Source organism: Rhinatrema bivittatum, chromosome 2, assembly GCF_901001135.1.
Source record: "Rhinatrema bivittatum chromosome 2, aRhiBiv1.1, whole genome shotgun sequence".
Taxonomy (NCBI): Eukaryota; Metazoa; Chordata; class Amphibia; order Gymnophiona; family Rhinatrematidae; genus Rhinatrema; species Rhinatrema bivittatum.
The window spans coordinates 500246272-500265017 of record NC_042616.1 but is presented as its reverse complement, the minus strand read 5'-3'; the positions used below and the strand labels follow the sequence as shown (position 1 = coordinate 500265017).

Sequence of the window (18746 nt, the reverse complement as noted above, 5' to 3'; positions counted from 1 at the left end):
AACTCTCTCTGAGACTTTGCTCTTTTTTTTTTTTACATTAGGTAATCAGAACAGACTGTAGGTTTTGCACCTCCACCATCTGCTGGAGACAGAGATGGACTGTTGGTTGGTGGCACCTTAGGATATAGGGCAGAGTTTGTTAACACTTCTGTCTCCTTCAAGCTGGAGGGGAGGCAAAACCCAGGAGTCTGGACTGATCCGGGTACGTACAGGGAAAGTATTTCTTAGTAATTGTAGTGAGGAAGAGGGGAGGTGGGAGAGGAGTGTAACAGGATAGAAAGGGAAAGGATTTCTTAGTAATTGTGTTACGCTCCGTGGTTGCAGACAGCTGCGACCGCTGTTGCTCACCACCTCCTTTTCTGCCTCGGCCCCACTGGGCGAACTCGCGGCCTCTGCCAGCTACCGCCGGCCTTCATTCCCAGGCCCTCCTGAGCAGCATGGACGCAAGGTAGGAAGCATAGAATGGGACAGCAGAGACTGGGAGCTGAAGAAAAGACTAGAGCTAGAATAAAGAGAGCGTGTAGTGATAAGAGACCATGGGTACACTTATCTGTGTTTATATATTACCATCAAAATAATAGCTGCAATTAAAAAGTCACGTGTCTGCTGAGCAGGAAGATATTTTTTTCCATTCTTATAGATTTTAATGGCATTTTCAGCTGAGAGCTACAGGCAACATTGTATTAAGACGAGTAAAAACAAAGTTCTTTTTAAATGGAGCTGTACAAAGTGACAACCTTACTTTCTGCATCCTGCAACCAGTAGGCCCCAGTACACCAGAAAGCTCCATCTGTTAATATTAAGATACTCCAATGTTGTTTTCATATACAAATTCTTCTTCTCCTAGAACAGTTACTCCGTTATTTAGCTTGGATTAGGTAAACCGGATTTGTTGCCTGTTCTCATTGGTGAACTGTCCCTTGATTACATGTTGATTAATTTCAATCTGCGTTCAACAAGTGATGCTGGAGCTAACTCCAAAATTAACTCAACCTTCTAATGCTAACATCAGTGAGTCTAGCATGAAGTGTCCTCAATGTCCCATTAGAGGCTTGTGAGAGAACAGAATAATACAAATATGCTTTCGCTGCCCAAGCAGAGCCCAGACATATTTGTTTAAAGAGCACACTACAGCTATGGGAGCACTATTAGACCAGAGCTACGAAGAAGCTGCAGTCACAGTGTGTTGTATTATGGATGGGATTGTCCAATAAAAAAAAAAAAAAAAAATCTTTAAATGAAAACAAATAAAACCATAAAAATATAGTAGGAAATATCTTTCAGACTTACTAGGCTTTAGTGGAGGTATGAGGGAGAAGATTTCTTTTGATAAAGGATGACAATATTTCTAGGTATACGGAAGTAAGCACTGTCCCTTTAAGCAATCTAAAGGATGGAGACACCGTAGCCTTGCCTCGTGATCTACAAATCTCGACCACTGCTCTGCAACACGATCTGCCTTAAGGCAACTTGTGTTCACAAACCTGCCAATGTCACAGACAAATTTATCAGTCACCAAAAGGAAATATTTTGGTAGAAGCAAATTCAAAAAGGTATCGCCCAGAAAGGTGACCCCTTCTGCATTTACACAAGGTCTGGGCTTTATAAGAAGTTATTCTTGGCTTGGAGGTTTCTTCTTTTTCTTCTTCTTCTCCAGTGCACCCTGTAGTTTTTTCTTCTTAAGTGGTAGCAGACTGCTTTTGCTGCTGCCGCCTCCCCCATCAGCAGTGCTCATCTCACGCCAGTGAATCTTCTTTTTCCTCTTTAAAGATGGAAGACTTCCTTCTTTAACTAAAACATAGCAAAACTGGTTATAGCAGCAGGGTGACCCGTAGCTTCAGAAAAAGATGGCAGCTTTAGCATTCCCCTCTGTGTATGCAAAAGAAAATGGGAGAGAATGCAGGATTGCTTTTCTATCTATGCTGAATTTGCTCCATTTATCAGCTATGTACTTACTAACCTGCCATTCACCACATTGCAACTGCTCAGACAGCAGATGAATAAGTTTCTTAAATAAGCATTTGAAACCCATCATACCACATGTACATTCAAATAAAACATGGAAGTGACTAATTCAGATATGCCTATAGCCAAGACCCCTAGTTCTCTGCTATACTGCAGATGCAGAAAGTGTTGCATAATTTGTTTGTTGTGGGGAATGAATCTCCTTTTAAAATATTCAGTGTAAAAAACATAACAAATGTTCAGGATCACAATCTTTCAGAGAAACAAGCTCAGCAAACTGGCCAGATAGAAGCATCATGATCACCTTGATGATGCGAAAAAGGATTTCAAACTGGATTATTAAATGTGCGTCAACAACATTATTGCTAAGCCTTTGTCATTGAGCAAAAATCCATCTGCACTTACTTAAGGGGTCTGCATTTGAGCACAAGCAACAACCTCCTGGGCAAGACATAAATTGTATTAAATTTCTTTTAAAGTCTTACATGCAACTGATAGCGTATTTAATATCTTGCTAGTAAAGCTATAAAAAACATTCTCCTTCCATATGTAGCGATTTTGGTTTTTACCTCTTTAGATGGCAACATATTGCATAGCCCATATTTTGCCTGGACACGCACATCTCCTGTAGGATATGTGGTGTGCACATTTTTACTGTGAATTTCTATATTCTTTGCTGCTGAGCCTACCCTGAAGGTGCTGCACAGAACCTAGGGGCTTGCACATACAGGCTTAAATCAGATCCATCCCCTGCACTACAGTGCAGCCATCAAATTGAGGGGATTGCTAAAGATGGCTCCAACATGAAATACTCTATGGACTCTGGTCTTTATAGGAGTAATAATTTTCTAAATACTGCACATAAGATTATCAGCAAGTGTGTGCAAGTTACACCAATTTTCAAAGTGGACTTGGGAGAATAAGTCTGCTATTACCCCAGCAAAAGAAGGCACACACAATTACACGCACTATTTGGAAGAGGTAATTTTGCCAAGAGAATTTACACATATACTTTTAAAAATCAAAATCTCAAATCCATCCAGGTTCCACAATCCGCCCCCACCCCCTCCTCAATGCACGTAAAAGCATGGACCCTGTATAGGATAGATCATGGTATGAGCTTGCATATTTGTTTTATTATTCTGTGCCGTTATTTTGCATTTCAATCATTTGTTTTTTGCTTTTAAATGCTGTAATCTACTTTGGTTACTTGGCATTAGAAAGGCAAAGTACAGGTTTAAAATTAAATTCTCTTACCAATAGATGTGGTAGCGCTTGTGTCAGGTTTTCTCTTCATTTCCAAAGGATCAGCAAGCCACACAGACAGGCAGGTGAGCCTGGCCGAGGTGTTCACCTCACAGAGCAAGGAAGGGGGTTCCTGTATCTGAAGAAAAGGAGGCAAAACCCAGCTCAGCTCAGGGGACTGTACAGTGAGTGAGAAGGGGGACAGGAGTCTATGGTATCCTCCAGCAGACATTCCAAGACATCTCTTTGCATTCAAAACATTCTATTAAGAATAGAATGAGGAGTGGGAAAGCATAATTACTTACCTGTAACAGATGTTCTCAGAAGACAGCAGAATGTTAGCCCTCACGCATGAGGTGACATCATCTGGTGGAGCCCCAATGTGGGAAAATCTATGTCAAAGTTTCTAGAAACTTGGACTAGACACACTGAGCATGCCCAGCATGCCCTATACCACGCATCCACTAGGGATCCCTCTCTAATCTTGTAACAGAATTAAAAATTAAAACAAAAAATAGGAGAAACCCAACTCCACAGGGTGGCAGGCAGGTTTCGTGAGGAATAATATCCTGCTGCCCTCGGAGAATACCTGTTACAAGTAAGCAACTCTACTTTCTCAGAGGACAAGCAGGATGGTAGTCTTCACACCTGGATGAATCCCTAGCTACAGGCTGCCCCCCCCAACAAAAAAGGGTACCAATAGACACCCAACCAGGTACCAACAGGCACAACAGTGCTGTTGATAACAGAGGGGGGGGGGGGGGGGAACAGACCCCTCTGGTGGGGAGAGTTGGGTTCTACACCTCAGAGATTCCGAAGGACAGACTGGCTGAACCTGTCACATCGGCCATCCCTATCCAGACAATAGTGCGATGTGAATGTGTGGAGAGATCTCTATGTCGCAGCCTTGCAGATCTCCTCCACAGGAACTGCTCGCAAGTGGGCCACCAACACTGCCATGGCTCTAACCGAATGAGCCTTGACATGACCCCCAAAATGCAGTCCAGCTAGGGCATAACAGGAGATGCAATTTGCTAGCCAATTGGATAGTGTATATTTGGCAGCAGCAACGTCCAACCTATTTCTATCAAAAGAAATAAAAAGTTGGATGGACTGGCTATGGGCTTCTGTATGCTCCAGTTACAAGGCTAAGGCTCACTTGCAATCCAAACTGTGCAGGGCTTGTTCACCTTGATGAGAATGGGGCCTGGGAAAGAATGTTGGCAGGACGATGGACTGGTTAAGATGGAAATCCATCACCACCTTAAGCTGGAACTTAGGGTGCATAGGCAAGACCACCCTGTCTTGATAAAACCTAGTGTAAGGTGGACAAGTCACTAAGGCCTGGAGCTCGCTGACCCTGCACACTGACGTAACAGACACCAGAAATATCACCTAGGTCAGGTATGCAGCGGCTCAAAAGGAGCTTTCATTAGCTGAGCTAACACCAAGTTGAGATCCCAAGAAACAGCAGGAGGCCTTAGGGGAGGCTTCAAATGAAGCAGGCCCCACATGAATTGTACAACTATAGGCTGTACAGAGATGGGCATATCATCCAAACCTTGGTGGTATGTGCCAATTGCACTAAGATGAACTAACAGAGTTTGTTGTTAAACCAGCTTCCAATAGATGTAAAAAGTTAATCAAGCAGTTTTTGTATGGGGCAGGAGAACAAATCTAGGGCCTTCTGCTCATTCCACACAGAAAACCTCCTCCACTTCAGAATCTAGGACTTTCTAGTGTAAGGCTTTCTAGAAGCCATCAGGACCCGAGACACATCCTCAGAGATCGAGCGGTTGCAGATTTAACCTCTCAACATCCAGGCTGTGAGTGACAGAGCCTGGAGGTTGGGATGCCGCAACCTGCCTTGATCTTGCATGTTGAGATCCAAGGAAGTCCCCAGACTGATCTGTCTCTAGACAGACAACCGCCTGAAGGACTGGAAACCAGATTTGTCTTGGCCAATGAGAGGCTATAAGGATCATAGTCCCCTTGGCCTCGTGAAGCTTCAAGAAAATCTTTGCCACTAAGGGAATCGGAGGATGGGCATACAAAAGGCCCTTGCACCAATGATAGGTAAAGGGTGTCCGATTTGACATCTGACCTGTACAGGGTGCAGAACAGAGGCACCTTCCTGTTGCAAAGAGATGCAAACAGATTACATCTGGGCTCCCCCATGAGGTGGAATATGTGATTCGCTACCCCCTAGTCTAGGGACCACTCGTGGTGTCTGAAGGCTCAACTCAACTTCTCCATTACCACGTTTTCCTTCCCAGCCAGGTACATGGCTCTGAGCACCATCCCATGGGACAGGGCCTATGACCAGATCCGGACCACTTCCTGATATAGGAGGTATGATCCCGTGCCTTCCTGCGTGTTGACATACCAAATGGCTGCGGGCCTCAGATATCTGACCAGATGTATAAGAATGACTCGCTGACGTAGTATACTGGGGATAATTTCTTCGGAGACAGGGTAAGGGATGCCGTAGCCCAACTTTGGGACCACCATGAAACCCTTCAACAACACTTCGTCAGCACTCCGGACCTGTCGTCCTCTTTTAGGGGGCTGGAAAGACATGAGTCAAGAAGTACTATCCATCATCCTCTCACGCCTGTCAGCACCAACAGGGCTCCTGCAGCCATCCCAGGCAGCAGAGGGCCCCTAGGCCCCAGCCAGTGCCTCAATCAACTCCAGGGATGGGGTTGTGGGGAGCATAAGCCAGTCGCCCATGCCTAGGACATCAGACCCTCCAGTTGGGAGCAGGTTATGGTTCTTTGAGAACCAGTGTTCCAGTGTAACCTCAAACCATTTGGTTCTTCCCCTTGCCCTTCAAAGGTATCAAATGAATCTATTGGGTGTCCACTAAATTGCCCTCCATGCCCGTTTGGAGGGCCAGTAGTGCATCAGGAGGTACTACTAGCAGAGCTGTCCTCGCTCAACGGCCAGGGGAGTCGAGCCACTTTTGTCAAATTAACTTCCTGGAGCTTCGGGCAATCTGATACATGCTATGGACTTTCAGAGTTAGTCTGTCCAACAAAATTGTCTTGGTCATGTCGTCCTGTTCTCTTTGGAATCAGGAAGTAACTGGAGTAAATTCCCCATCTCTTTGCCCTGGTGGCATGGGCACGTCAGTGCTGGCTGTTGAGAGAGGACAGCTCTGCTAGTAGTACCTCCTGATGCATTACCGGCAGGACACCAATATGATTCAATTGATACCCTTGATGGACAGTGGAAAGAACCCACTGGTCTGAGGTTATACTGGGCCACTGGTTCACAAAGAACCATAGCCTGCCCCCAACCAGAGGGTCCAATGTCTCAAGTACAGGCGACTGGCTTACACTCCCCACAACCCAGTCAAAATCCCATCCCTGGAGTTGACAGAGGCACCAGCTGGGGCTTAGGGGCTCTCTGCTGCCTCAGACGGCCATGGGAGCTCTGATGGTGCTGACAAGACAGAGGGGATGGAGAATAGTACTTCCTTTGGCTAGAGAGACTTCCTTGACTCATGTCTTATGGCCTCCTAGAAGAAGAGGACAGGTCCAGAGTGCTGTCAGAATATTTGAGAGTTTTTTTGGTGGTCCCAAAGTTGGGCCATGGCATCCTTCACCCTATCTCCAAAGACATCCTCCCCAGTACACGGAATGTCAGAGAGTTGTTCCTGTACCTCTGGGAGGAGATCAGAGGCCCGTGGCTATGCCAAACTGCGGACACTGATTTCCACTGCAGAGACTCTCACTGTTTCGCAAATCAAAAAAACAAACAGATTGTTAGGAATTTTAAAGAAGGGAATGGCAAATAAAACGATGGCTGTCATAATGTCTCTGTACCTCTCCATGGAGAACCACATCCTGAAAAGTGTGCGCAATTCTGGTCGCCTCATCTCAAAAAAAGATATAGTTGCACTGGAGAACGTGCAGAGAAGGGCAACCAAAATCAGTGGCATGGGCCCTATAAGGTAAGGCTAAGGAAGTTAGGTCTGTTCACTTTGGAGAAGAGTCGACTGAGGGGGGAATATGATAGAAGTCTACAAAATCATGAAAGGACTTGATCAAGTTAATGTAAATTGGTTATTTACTGTTTCAGATAATAGACGGACTAGGGGGCACTCCATGAAGTTAGCAAGTAGCTCATTTAAAACAAACTGAAGAAAATTCTTTCACTCAGTGCATAGTCAAGCTCTGGAATTCATTGCCAGAGGATGTGGTTACAGCAGTTAGTGTTTAAAAGAGGTTTGAATAAGTTCCTAGAGGAAAAATCCATAAACTGCTATTAATTATTAAGCAATAGTAGTTTGAGATTTATTTAATGTTTGGGTACTTGCCAGGTACTTGTGACTTGGACTGGCCGATGTTGGAAACAGGATACTGGGCTTGATGGACCCTTGGTCTGTCCCAGTATTGTAATTCTTCTGTTCTTATGTAGGTCACTCAGACCTCGTGTGCTCCGCACTCCAAGCCCTTATGTACCAGTGACGTGAGGGCATCCTGCTGCTGTTGAAGCAGCTGCTTGGCTACTTACACCTGCTTCCAGATGTCCTGTGAGTATTGGCTCATGTAGAGCTGGTAGGTAGCAATGCAAGCAACGAGCACAGCACCTTGAAATACCTTCCTCTCAAGAGCATCCATTATTTTGTGGTCTTTTCCTGAGGGTGCAGAGGAAGGAGTCCGAGAACACTTGGCCCTCTCGAGGGCGGATTTGACCACCACCGGCTGGTTGGACAGCTGACACTTATCAAATCCAGCAGCCTTCTGGATGAGGTAGACCTCATCTGCCTTCTTAGTAATGGGAGGCACTGTAAGGTGATGTTCCCATATCCTCAGCAATTCCTTAAGGATCTTGTGCACCGTAACCACCACAATCTCCTCAGGAGGCTCTATGAACTGGAGGATTTCAAGCATGTTTGTGCTTGGCATCCTCCTCTGTTAAAAGCTGAAATGGGGTGGCTTCACAAACCCTGTGAAGGTCAAGTCCTCAGGCAGAGATTTCCTTCATTCCTCTGGAGGAGAATGGGCTGATGGGAGACCCTCAGAGGACCCCAAACCATCATCTCCCCAGGGATCATGGGGTCCTCATCCTCACTGTAATGTGCAGGGAATGGGTCCCTAGGTCCTCAGCCTTCATCCAGAGATGCAGACACCAGTAACATTGGACTGCCAAGCACAGATGATGACCTGGGAACAGATGCCAGCTGGGTTGGTAAATCACCGGGCTTCTCCTGAAGCGGTATGAGAGAGAGCAACACCTGGTGCGGTGCCACAGGACTGAAACCTGGACTCGGCACTCCAGTTCCTCCTCAAATGTTGCTGATTTATTTTTGTTATTTTTTTATATACCGACATTCGATCTGAGATATCACATCGGTTTACATTCAGGTACTGAAGGTATTTCCCTACCCCCAGAGGGTTTACAATCTAAGTTTTGTACCTGAGGCAATGGAGGGTAAAGTGACTTGCCCAAGGTCACAAGGAGCGACAGCGAGACTTGTGACCTTGGGCCAACAATGACTAGGAAGAAGAAGGGGTGGCCAGATCTTCAGACCCTCGAGGTGGATCGTGACTGGCATCAGGAACAGTGGAGACTGTCACGAACCCCCGGCACAGATGAAGGTTTGGCACTCCTCACCGTGGTGTTGCTTCAGGAGCATCACAGCATGAGCCAGTACATCCCCGTACCCAGCACCTTGCATTGACGGGGACCTGTGCAGAAGCTTCTTCGGCTTTCCTTGATACTCAGCCTGGTTCTTCCTGTGATGATGCTTCTTCGGCTTCTCTCAATGCTCGCCCCAGTTCTTCCCCGGTATCGAGGTCGATGACAAGGAACCCAACGTCCTCAGCTTGGAGGAGATAGACACTGGTTGGTCTCTGGCGCCCCTATCCATCGAAGGTCCCACCAATGTCAATGGCTCAGTGCCCATCAGTGCGGCTCTCCTTGGTTCTTCAATGCAGATGCCTTGGACTTCTTTGACCTGAAGAGCTGTTCCCTCTTATCAAGTCGAAGCAGACATCTCTTCGGGGTTATCTGGGTGCATAAGCAGCAACCCCAGACGTCATGCAATGCCTCCAGGCAGAGGACACATTTCATATGTATTAGTGATGGGCATGGTCTTCGGGCACTGGGTGCAGTGCTGAAAACTGGACGTGGCCATGTCGGACGAAAAAAAGAGGCACCAACCGAAATTGATGGTGGGGTGTTGATGGCTGGTAGGCACCAATGCACTGTCACCACAGGGAATCAGCTGTGAAAGTAAACAAACAGAATCACCACTGATAACCCTAAGAGCATTACGGGAATGCACTGAGAGGGACCTGGCGCTGGAAGAATATGGAAAAAAAAATGCAAAAAAACATGAGAAGGAAAAGTTTTCCACAAGGCCAAAAACAATCAAAAGAGATAGTCCTGGGGGAATTCTGTGCTACCGTGGAGTGCAGAATTTACTCAGAATTCCCCCCTGTGCAGAATTGCCATTTTCTGCTCAGAATTTGGTAAAGATGGAGGAGGCCCCACTGTGCCGTGAGCAGAGCTCAACCCGCTCGCAGTGAAGATGAAGGCCCCGGTGAGAGTGCGTGTGTAAGACTGAGAGCCAGGGGGGTGGTTATGACAGCATGTGTGGGGGTGTGCGAGTGTGGGTGCCAGAAAGAGGGAGACTATGTGAGGAGATTGTGAAGGTGCGTGTATATGTGAGAGAGACTGGGAGCTGGTGTATGTGAAAAAGGGATTGTGTGTATGTGAGGGTGCTTGTTTGTTTGTGAGAGGGCGAGCGAGCCTGTGTGAAGGGGTGTGTGAGAGAGATACATATGTAGCCTGAGTGAGGGGACCCTGTATAAGGGAGTGTGTGTATGTGTGCGAGAGAGAGGGGCAACCTGTATGAGGGGATGTGGGTGTGCACGAGAAAGAGAGGGCGCCTGTATAATAATAATAATAATAATAATAAATTGCCATGCTGGGTCAGACCAAGGGTCCATCAAGCCCAGCATCCTGTTTCCAACAGAGGCCAAAACCAGGCCACAAGAACCTGGCAATTACCCAAACACTAAGAAGATCCCATGCTACTGATGCAATTAATAGCAGTGGCTATTCCCTAAGTAAAATTGATTAATAGCCATTAAAGGACTTCTCCAAGAACTTATCCAAACCTTTTTTGAACCCAGCTACACTAACTGCACTAACCACATCCTCTGGCAACAAATTCCAGAGCTTTATTGTGCGTTGAGTGAAAAAGAATTTTCTCCGATTAGTCTTAAATGTGCTACTTGCTAACTTCATGGAATGCCCCCTAGTCCTTCTATTATTCGAAAGTGAAAATAACCGAGTCACATCTACTCGTTCAAGACCTCTCATGATCTTAAAGATCTCTATCATATCCCCCCTCAGCCGTCTCTTCTCCAAGCTGAACAGCCCTAATCTCTTCAGCCTTTCCTCATAGGGAAGCTGTTCCATCCCCTTTATCATTTTGGTTGCCCTTCTCTGTACCTTCTCCATCGCAACTATATCTTTTTTGAGATGCGGCGACCAGAATTGTACACAGTATTCAAGGTGTGGTCTCACCATGGAGCGATATAGAGGCATTATGACATTTTCCGTTCTATTAGCCATTCCCTTCCTAATAATTCCCAACATTCTATTTGCTTTTTTGACTGCTGCAGCACACTGAGCTGACGATTTTAAAGTATTATCCACTATGATGCCTAGATCTGTTTCCTGGGTGGTAGCTCCTAATATGGAACCTAACATCGTGTAACTACAGCAATGGTTATTTTTCCCTATATGTAACACCTTGCACTTGTCCACATTAAATTTCATCTGCCATTTGGATGCCCAATCTTCAAGTCTTGCAAGGTCCTCCTGCAATGTATCACAGTCTGCTTGTGATTTAACTACTCTGAATAATTTTGTATCATCCGCAAATTTGATAACCTCACTCGTCATATTCCTTTCCAGATCATTTATATATATATTGAAAAGCACCGGTCCAAGTACAGATCCCTGAGGCACTCCACTGTTTACCCTTTTCCACTGAGAAAATTGACCATTTAATCCTACTCTCTGTTTCCTGTCTTTTAACCAGCTTGTAATCCACGAAAGGACATCGCCTCCTATCCCATGACTTTTTAGTTTTCGTAGAGGCTGTATGAAAGTGTGTGAGAGAGAGTGAGGGAGCCTGCATGAGGAGGTGTGTATGTGCACTAGAGAGAGGGAGGGCAGAAGGAGCCTGTGTGAGGGGCAGTACTGAGAGAGGTGTCAAACTCTGGGAGTGGAGATAAGAGTAGAAGAAGAAGTTGAGGCTAGAGGGGGAGGGAAGAGATACTGGCAAGTGGAGGAGTTGGGCCCTGAGAGGGCAAAGTGGCCAGGGGAGCAGGGAGAGAGAGAGGGACACACTTATAGTGAACTTCTAGAGAATTTCTGCTCAAAATATTAAAAAAAACTACATCTTTAAGTGATAACTTTATGTATTACATTTTAAATAACTTAAAAACTGTTTGGTCAAAACAACAATAAAGTATGCAGAATTTTCAATTTGTGTGCGCAGAATTTTTAATTTTTTTGCATAGAATTCCCCCAGGAGTAAAGACAGCTCACTCACACCATGAGGCTAATAGCTCCATGGAAAATGAGGAACTAGAGAGGGACCCTGCGTGGATGCATTGTATAGGGCATGCTGGGTATGTTCAGTGTGCCTAGTTCTCCGCAACGGGGCTCCATCTGATGTCACTCCATGTGCGAGGCCTACCATCCTGCTTGTCCTTGGAGAATCATTCTTACAGGCAGATGGGAATGGTACCAGCCAGTACAGCTAAAAAAAGATGAGAGGACACAAAGAAAGGCAGAACATGTCATGTGGCAACCAGCCCACCAGAAATGTAGTTCTACTGCTTTAGTCAATATTTTTCCAGAAAATGATGCATGAGAGGTATCCCAGGTCTACATGTTTTTCATCCCTTTTCCTGGAGGTTTAAGAAGTCATTGATTTGGTGGTAAAAAGAGCTATTTTCTGTGCAACATCTGCAAAATTTGGAACATAATCAAATGATAGGATGGCAGAGTCATGCCAGACAGAATGACTTCCTGCCTTCTCACTGTTACTCGCCCCACCCACGGCCGTCCCGCGCACAGGACCGCTCACCTGCATAGTTTGTTTATTTATTTATTTAAAGGCTTTTATATACTGATGTTCATGTACTGGTACATATCACGTCGGTTTCGGTTTACATAGAACCAAAGTTGGAAATTACATCGAACAAGAGGTTACAAATAACAGGGCAAATAACAGGGCTAACTTGTAAGAGATTATAGAAAAAGGTGAGAACGATTTAAAATTATTATTACAAAAAACACATAGTAAATAACAGTCAAGCTCGGATTAACGAAAGCCTTCTTAATCCAGGGTGCATATTTTAGTCCAATTAACTGGCGAAATTATGGTTACGACATCATATATATGGTGTGGAGTAAGAAAAGCATGAATCGGAGACCTTTAAGTGAATGCCTTTGTGAAAAGCCAAGTTTTTAGCTTCTTTTTTGAACGTTCGACAACAAGTTTCTAGATGAAGGTCTGTGGGCAGAGTATTCCAGTGAGAGGGGCTGGCAGTTGAGAATGCTCATTTCTTGAGCAGTGACTTGGCTGGAGGTGCATATAAGGTGCCTAAGTAGCTGGTTCTGATAGGTGTCAGTGAAGCGTGAGGACGAAGTGGGTCGCTTAGATCTAGCAAAGTTTGGGAATGAATGGTCTTGAGGGTTATGGTTAGTACTTTGAAAATGATTCTAGATTTAATAGGGAGCCAGTGTAGGTTTTTTAAAATAGGTGTGATGTGATCTCGTCTACTAGAGTTGGTTAGAATCCTGGCTGCCGAGTTCTGCAACATTTGTAGTGGTTTGGTGGTGATAGCTGGGAGGCCAATCAGCAGCGAGTTGCAATAATCAATTTTTGAAAATAGAATTGTTTGGAGGACTGTTCTATAGTTCTGAAAATGGAGGAGAGGTTTCAGCCTTTTCAATATGTGTAGTTTGTGAAAGCATTCCTTCGTTGTGTTTTTGACAAATTGTTTGAGATTCAGTCTATTGTCGATAGTGACGCCTAGGTCTCTTACGTGTGTGGGGGAGATCCTTAGCAGTGTGACTAGATTGTTGGTAGCCTGAAAGTTGTCATCCAAAGTGAACAGCATAAGTTCCGTTTTTGAAGTATTGAGCACTAAGTTGAGGCTAGTGAGGAGTGAGTTTATGGACTGTAGACAATTGTTCCAGAAGTTGATGGCGTTGGAGATAGATTCAGTGGCAACAGGATCTGGACGTCATCGGCGTATATGAAGTGTGTGATCTTTAGATTTGAGAGCAGATGACATAGGGGGAGGATCCTTGAGGGACTCCTAGAGAGGACTTGACCGGGTGAGAGTCCTTGTTACTAATTCTGACCTTGTATGTCCTGTTAAGGAATGATCTGAACCATTCAAGGGCTGAACCTGAGATGCCTATGTCTGAGAGTTGGGAGATGAGGATAGAGTGATTTACGGTGTCAAATGCTGCTGATATATCGAGAAGTGCCAGGAGGTAGGGGGTCTTTTTCTCCAGTCCGGAGAGGACTCTGTCCGTCAATGAGATTAATAGGGATTCCGTACTAAGGGATTTGCGGAATCCGAATTGGACTGTTGTGAGGATCTTGTAGTCTTCTAGGAATTCCGACAACTGTTTGTTAACAATTCTCTCCATAAGTTTGGTGACAAACGGTAGGTTGGCGATGGGGCGAAAATTGGCCGGGTCTGCTGGGTTCAGGTTGGGTTTCTTGAGGAGAGGTTTGAGGGTTGCTATTTTCAGAGTGTCTGGTACTGATCCTTGGGTTAGTGAACGGTTGATGATCTCTGCTAAGGGCTTCGCAATGATATTTGGGATGGTGAGTAGTAATTTAGATGGAATGGCATCTATCGGATGAGTGGAGGGTTTCATCTTTTTGAGAATCGAGATGAAACCCTCCACAGTTCCTTGGCGGGTCCCGGGACGACCTCTCTCGCGATAGTTGCTAGCCCAGCTAGGCCCTGGCGTCCCGCGGTGGCGGTCGCCAGGCCTTCCACTGCGCGCCAGGCCTCACGCCGAGGTTCGGCATCTCCCTCCATGCTAGCCACGCCCATACGCACGCACTGCCCTGAGACTTGTAGGGCCGAGTGTGGGTCTGGGTTCCAAGGCACGCCTTGATTGATCTACAATAAGGAAGTTCCTGAATTCACTTCTTTGCCTTGGCAATCGGGTCGACTTGTATGCTAGATTGTCTCCGCACCTGTTCCTGTTTGTTCCTAGTTTCGTTCCAGGATCCTTCTGTTCCAGTTCCATTCCTGACTTGTTCCTGCATCCTCATTCCTGAGTCCTGCCTGTTCCTGTGTTTGTCTATCTGCCTTCCCGGTAGTACCCTCGGACTGACTTCTGGTACTGACCTTGGCTTGTTCCTGACTTGCCTCAGACCCCAGCCTGTTCCAGACCTACTCGCCTGTCTGCCGCCTGCCTCTAGACCTCTACTTGCCTCTGACTACATCTGACCTCTGGTATTTGACCCTTGCTTCGGTGACCACTCCTCGGACTGATCTATGGACATTGACCTGTCGCCTGCCTGACCTTGCCTCCAGATTCTGGCTCTGTTCCTCGCCTTGTCATCACCAACTCTGTTCTAGTTCTCCCTGCTCCAGCTCGAACCTGACCGCGCTCCTTCTGTGTCTGTGGGCACGCCGGATTTCCATTCTCCCAGGAGATCCTGCGAGGTCCACCTAAGTCCAAGCAGCCCGGGTCCCTTCCAGTGGTGAAGCTCTATCTAGCCTCTGTCTCCTTCAATGCTCCGCCGCCTGGGGCCAGCTACCTCCTGCTCCCTTTCAGGAGCCATTCCACCCTTGCCCCAGGACAAGGGTCCACCCCGGAGCGCAACACTCACAGACTCACCACTGCTGGCCTAAGTGACATTTTCTCTTTTTTTGAAAGGTTGGATACTTTTTTACTAACCCGTAGGTATCCCAACGTTCTGCTGCCTGAGATAGCAGCCTGCTCCAACAGTATAGTCAAGGTCTCTGGTCCCCTATCATTCTGCAATGGTTGTTCCCAATGCGTTCTTCCGTAGAGCTTTCATTCTCTAATCAAGAGGCTTTGATGACATTCAAGAGTTGTGGATACAAACTAAAACAAATTCCTACCTACCTACAGTCCAAAAACAGAACATTACTGTGCCACACAACCACAATCTGAGAAAAATAATGCCCACCTAAAATTAGGAAGAAAGTCCACATGCAAGTGAGAACCACCCCCACCCCCCCCCCCCCAAAAAAAAAATACTTTTTTAAACCATTGATCACTGTTTGCAATAATAGCCATCTACTCTGCACTCATCTCTTCTAAGAACTGCAACATCTTCATCCTGCATAAAACTGCTGGGCCACGAAAAATACCCCCATTTACATTTAAAGAGTTAAGAGAGTCATTGCTGAGCTCTACAGTAGAAAGCCTCCCTCCTACTTCCTGTCTATGCACTTGAGGTCACATTCTATTACCATAGGGTGCCAGTGTAGCCAAAAATGAAGTGTAAATGCTCCACAAGTGCCAGGAGAGGCAAAGGAGGCCTGTGTTATGTATGGACATCGGCGCTTTTTTTTTCATGGTTTCTATCAACTTTTGCACCTTGGATCATTTATCTATTTTAATTTCATTTATATACCATCAGTCTGCAATCCCAAGCAATTTACAAAATACACAGTTATATTATACAATTCATAAAAACAAATAAAGCAATAATTAGATTTTTTTTTTTTTTTTTTTTTAACTACCACAAAACATAAAACATGTAAATAGCATAATTATGATACTAAAAACAATAAAATATACAGACCACAATAACATTTACAAATGTGGAATATAATTGTCAGAACTGAGGGACATTTCATCCTTTAGGAAGCTCTTGAAAAAATTCCCATTCAGAGAGGCCTTTGAATCTCTTTATCCTCTGCCATCAGTATAGTTTGTCAATGGAACATTGAAGGTTGCACTGTCATCTGTCTGAATTGTGTTTGTTCTAGTTATGATTTCTATTAGTGTGTATGTTTTTAGTTGTATCCCACCCTGAACTTTGGAGAGTGCGGATTAAATATTTGTTATTAAATTATTAAGCCAGGACCAAGATGTACGAGGATCTTTCAAATTAAGCTCAACAGAGCACTGGTCTTTGTAAACCTATTTGTGGTTGGCTGGCTGGGAGTTTGTCTGTTAGCCAGACCGATTCATTTACTGTGCAGCAGACCCGGACTTTTCAAAGATGTGATGCGATACTGTCGAAAGAATGCAAGAAATCTGGGTGCACCTTGTTTGAGAAAAAGTCCCTCTAAAACAAGAAGAACAATTTAGAAAATTCTAATACTACTAGTCAAGAGGGAAAAAAAAACCCATCTAGGGAGATGCACACGTTTATCCTTATTAAAGCTAGGAAGGCAGTTTATACAAACTATGAAATAAATAAATTCTAGAGAACAAGCCAAACTAGCAAAAATAACATTTTTCCTGAAATAAAAAAAACTTCTGATCCAAATGCCCACTTAAATTGATCATTTCAAATGAAAAACAAAAAGCACTCACTTTGTTTGGATCAAGCCGCCACACTTTGATATATCCATCATTGGATGCTGACACAATAAAACAGAAGTCATCTAATTCAAAACTGTAGATGCTTTTTACTCTAACGCAAAAAGAAGAGATGGGGTGTGAAAAATGTATGGAAAGGGACAAACAGATCAAAATAATCCAAGCTGCATTAACATTCCAGTGACTGACCCATACCAGGCTTTGCTGCAAACTGCATTAGAATCAGCATCCTCCAGCTCCTGTACCTGATCCCACCTACCGCCAGATTCAGGGGGAACCCAAAGACTGAGTGCCTCAGACCATCAAGTTGTGGTTTCTACACATCTGACTTTTACCTTACTTTCCCCAACTTCCTCAATACTGCAATACCGATCTCTGGCCAAGAGACATGGAGCATGGGGTCAACTGCTGAGGTTTCTCCATCCCCTTGTCCAAGGGCTGCCAACTTTCAAATGTGGAAATTGCAAACACTTTGATGCACAGAGTAAACTTTTCACCTTTGTCTTTCCACATGATTATTTATTTTAAACTTTTATTACCTGCTTTATTACTAGAAAGCTGTGCACAAACCAAGGCACAACCAAAATGATCCCAAATATAAAAATACAAACAACATTCTAAAAGAACAGTCAGGAAAACTATAACTACTTAACAACTGCCAACCCCACCATTAGGAAAACCTGTATTTGATTTGAAGAAATCACAAATACTTGTCATTTTATCAAGTCACACAAACTTACTAAACTCGTGAAATCTATTTTGCCACATTATTGTTGCTTATTCCTGGAGCCAGTGATCGGTCTCATAGTATGATACAGATGAAGCCCAAATTGGTCCATCCAGTCTGACCAGTTGATATAAGAATATAGAACATAAGATATGCCATACTGGGTCAGATCAAGGATCCATCAAGCTAAGCATCCTGTGTCCAACAGTGGCCAGCCAAGTCAGAAGTACCTGGCAAGTACCCAAACAGTAAATGAATAGATCCCAGGCTACTAATCCTTATTGATAGCAGTTTATGGACTTCTGCTCTAGGAACTTATCCAAACCTTTTTTAAACCCAGCTACACTAACTGCTGTAGCCACATCCTCTGGCAATGAATTCCAGAACTTAATTATGTGTTGAGTGAAAAAGAATTTTCTTCGATTTGTTTTAAATGTGCTACTTGCTAACTTCATGGAGTGCTCCCTAGTCCTATTATCAGAGAGTAAATAACCAATTTACATTAACCTGTTCAAATACTTTCATGATTTTGTAGATCTCTATTTTATACCCCCTCAGCCATTTCTTCTCCAAGCTGAACAGCCCTTTCCATCCCCTTTATCATTTTGGTCGCCGTTCTCTGTACCTTCTTCATCGCAACTATATCTTTTTTTTTTTTGAGATGTGGTAACCAGAACTGCACATAGTATTCAAAGTGCGGTCTCACCATGGAGTGAAAGATGCATTATAACATCCACCATTTTATTTGCCATTCTCTTCCTAATAATTCCTAACAGTCTGTTTGCTTTTTTGACTGCTACAGCAGAATAAGCTGATGATTTCAATTTGTTATCCACTATGACGCCTAGATCTCTTTCCTGGGTGGTAACTCCTAATGTGGAACCTAACATTGTGTAACCACAAGGGTTATTTTTTCCTATATGCATTACCTTGCACTTGTCCACATTAAATTTCATCTGCCATTTGGATGCCCAATCTTTCAGTCTCACAAGGTCCTCCTGCAATTTGCCACAATTTGCTTGAGATTTAACTACTTTGCATAATTTTGTGTCATCTGCAAATTTAAGCACTTCACTGGTCGTGTCCCTTTCCAGATCAATTATAAATATATTAAAAAGCACCAGTCTAAGTACAGATCCCTGAAGCACCCCACTCTATCTTTTCCCACTGTGAAATAGACAATTTAATACTTCTGTTTCCTGTCTTTTAA

At 44.5% G+C, this 18746-nt stretch overlaps 1 protein-coding gene across 1 annotated transcript in view; it reads right to left on the bottom strand.

Annotated features, from left to right (window-relative positions):
• Positions 1-619: 619 nt before the first annotated feature.
• PAK1IP1 (PAK1 interacting protein 1) overlaps positions 620-18746 on the bottom strand; it is a 60956-nt gene continuing 42829 nt past the window's right edge. Inside the window, exons 8-10 of the mRNA XM_029590645.1 lie at positions 16804-16903; positions 3223-3349; positions 620-1791 (exon numbers count right to left, since the gene is read on the bottom strand). Coding sequence (XP_029446505.1) covers positions 1613-1791; positions 3223-3349; positions 16804-16903 — 406 coding nt within the window. The 3' untranslated portion in view covers positions 620-1612. The remainder of the gene's footprint in view (positions 1792-3222; positions 3350-16803; positions 16904-18746) is intronic.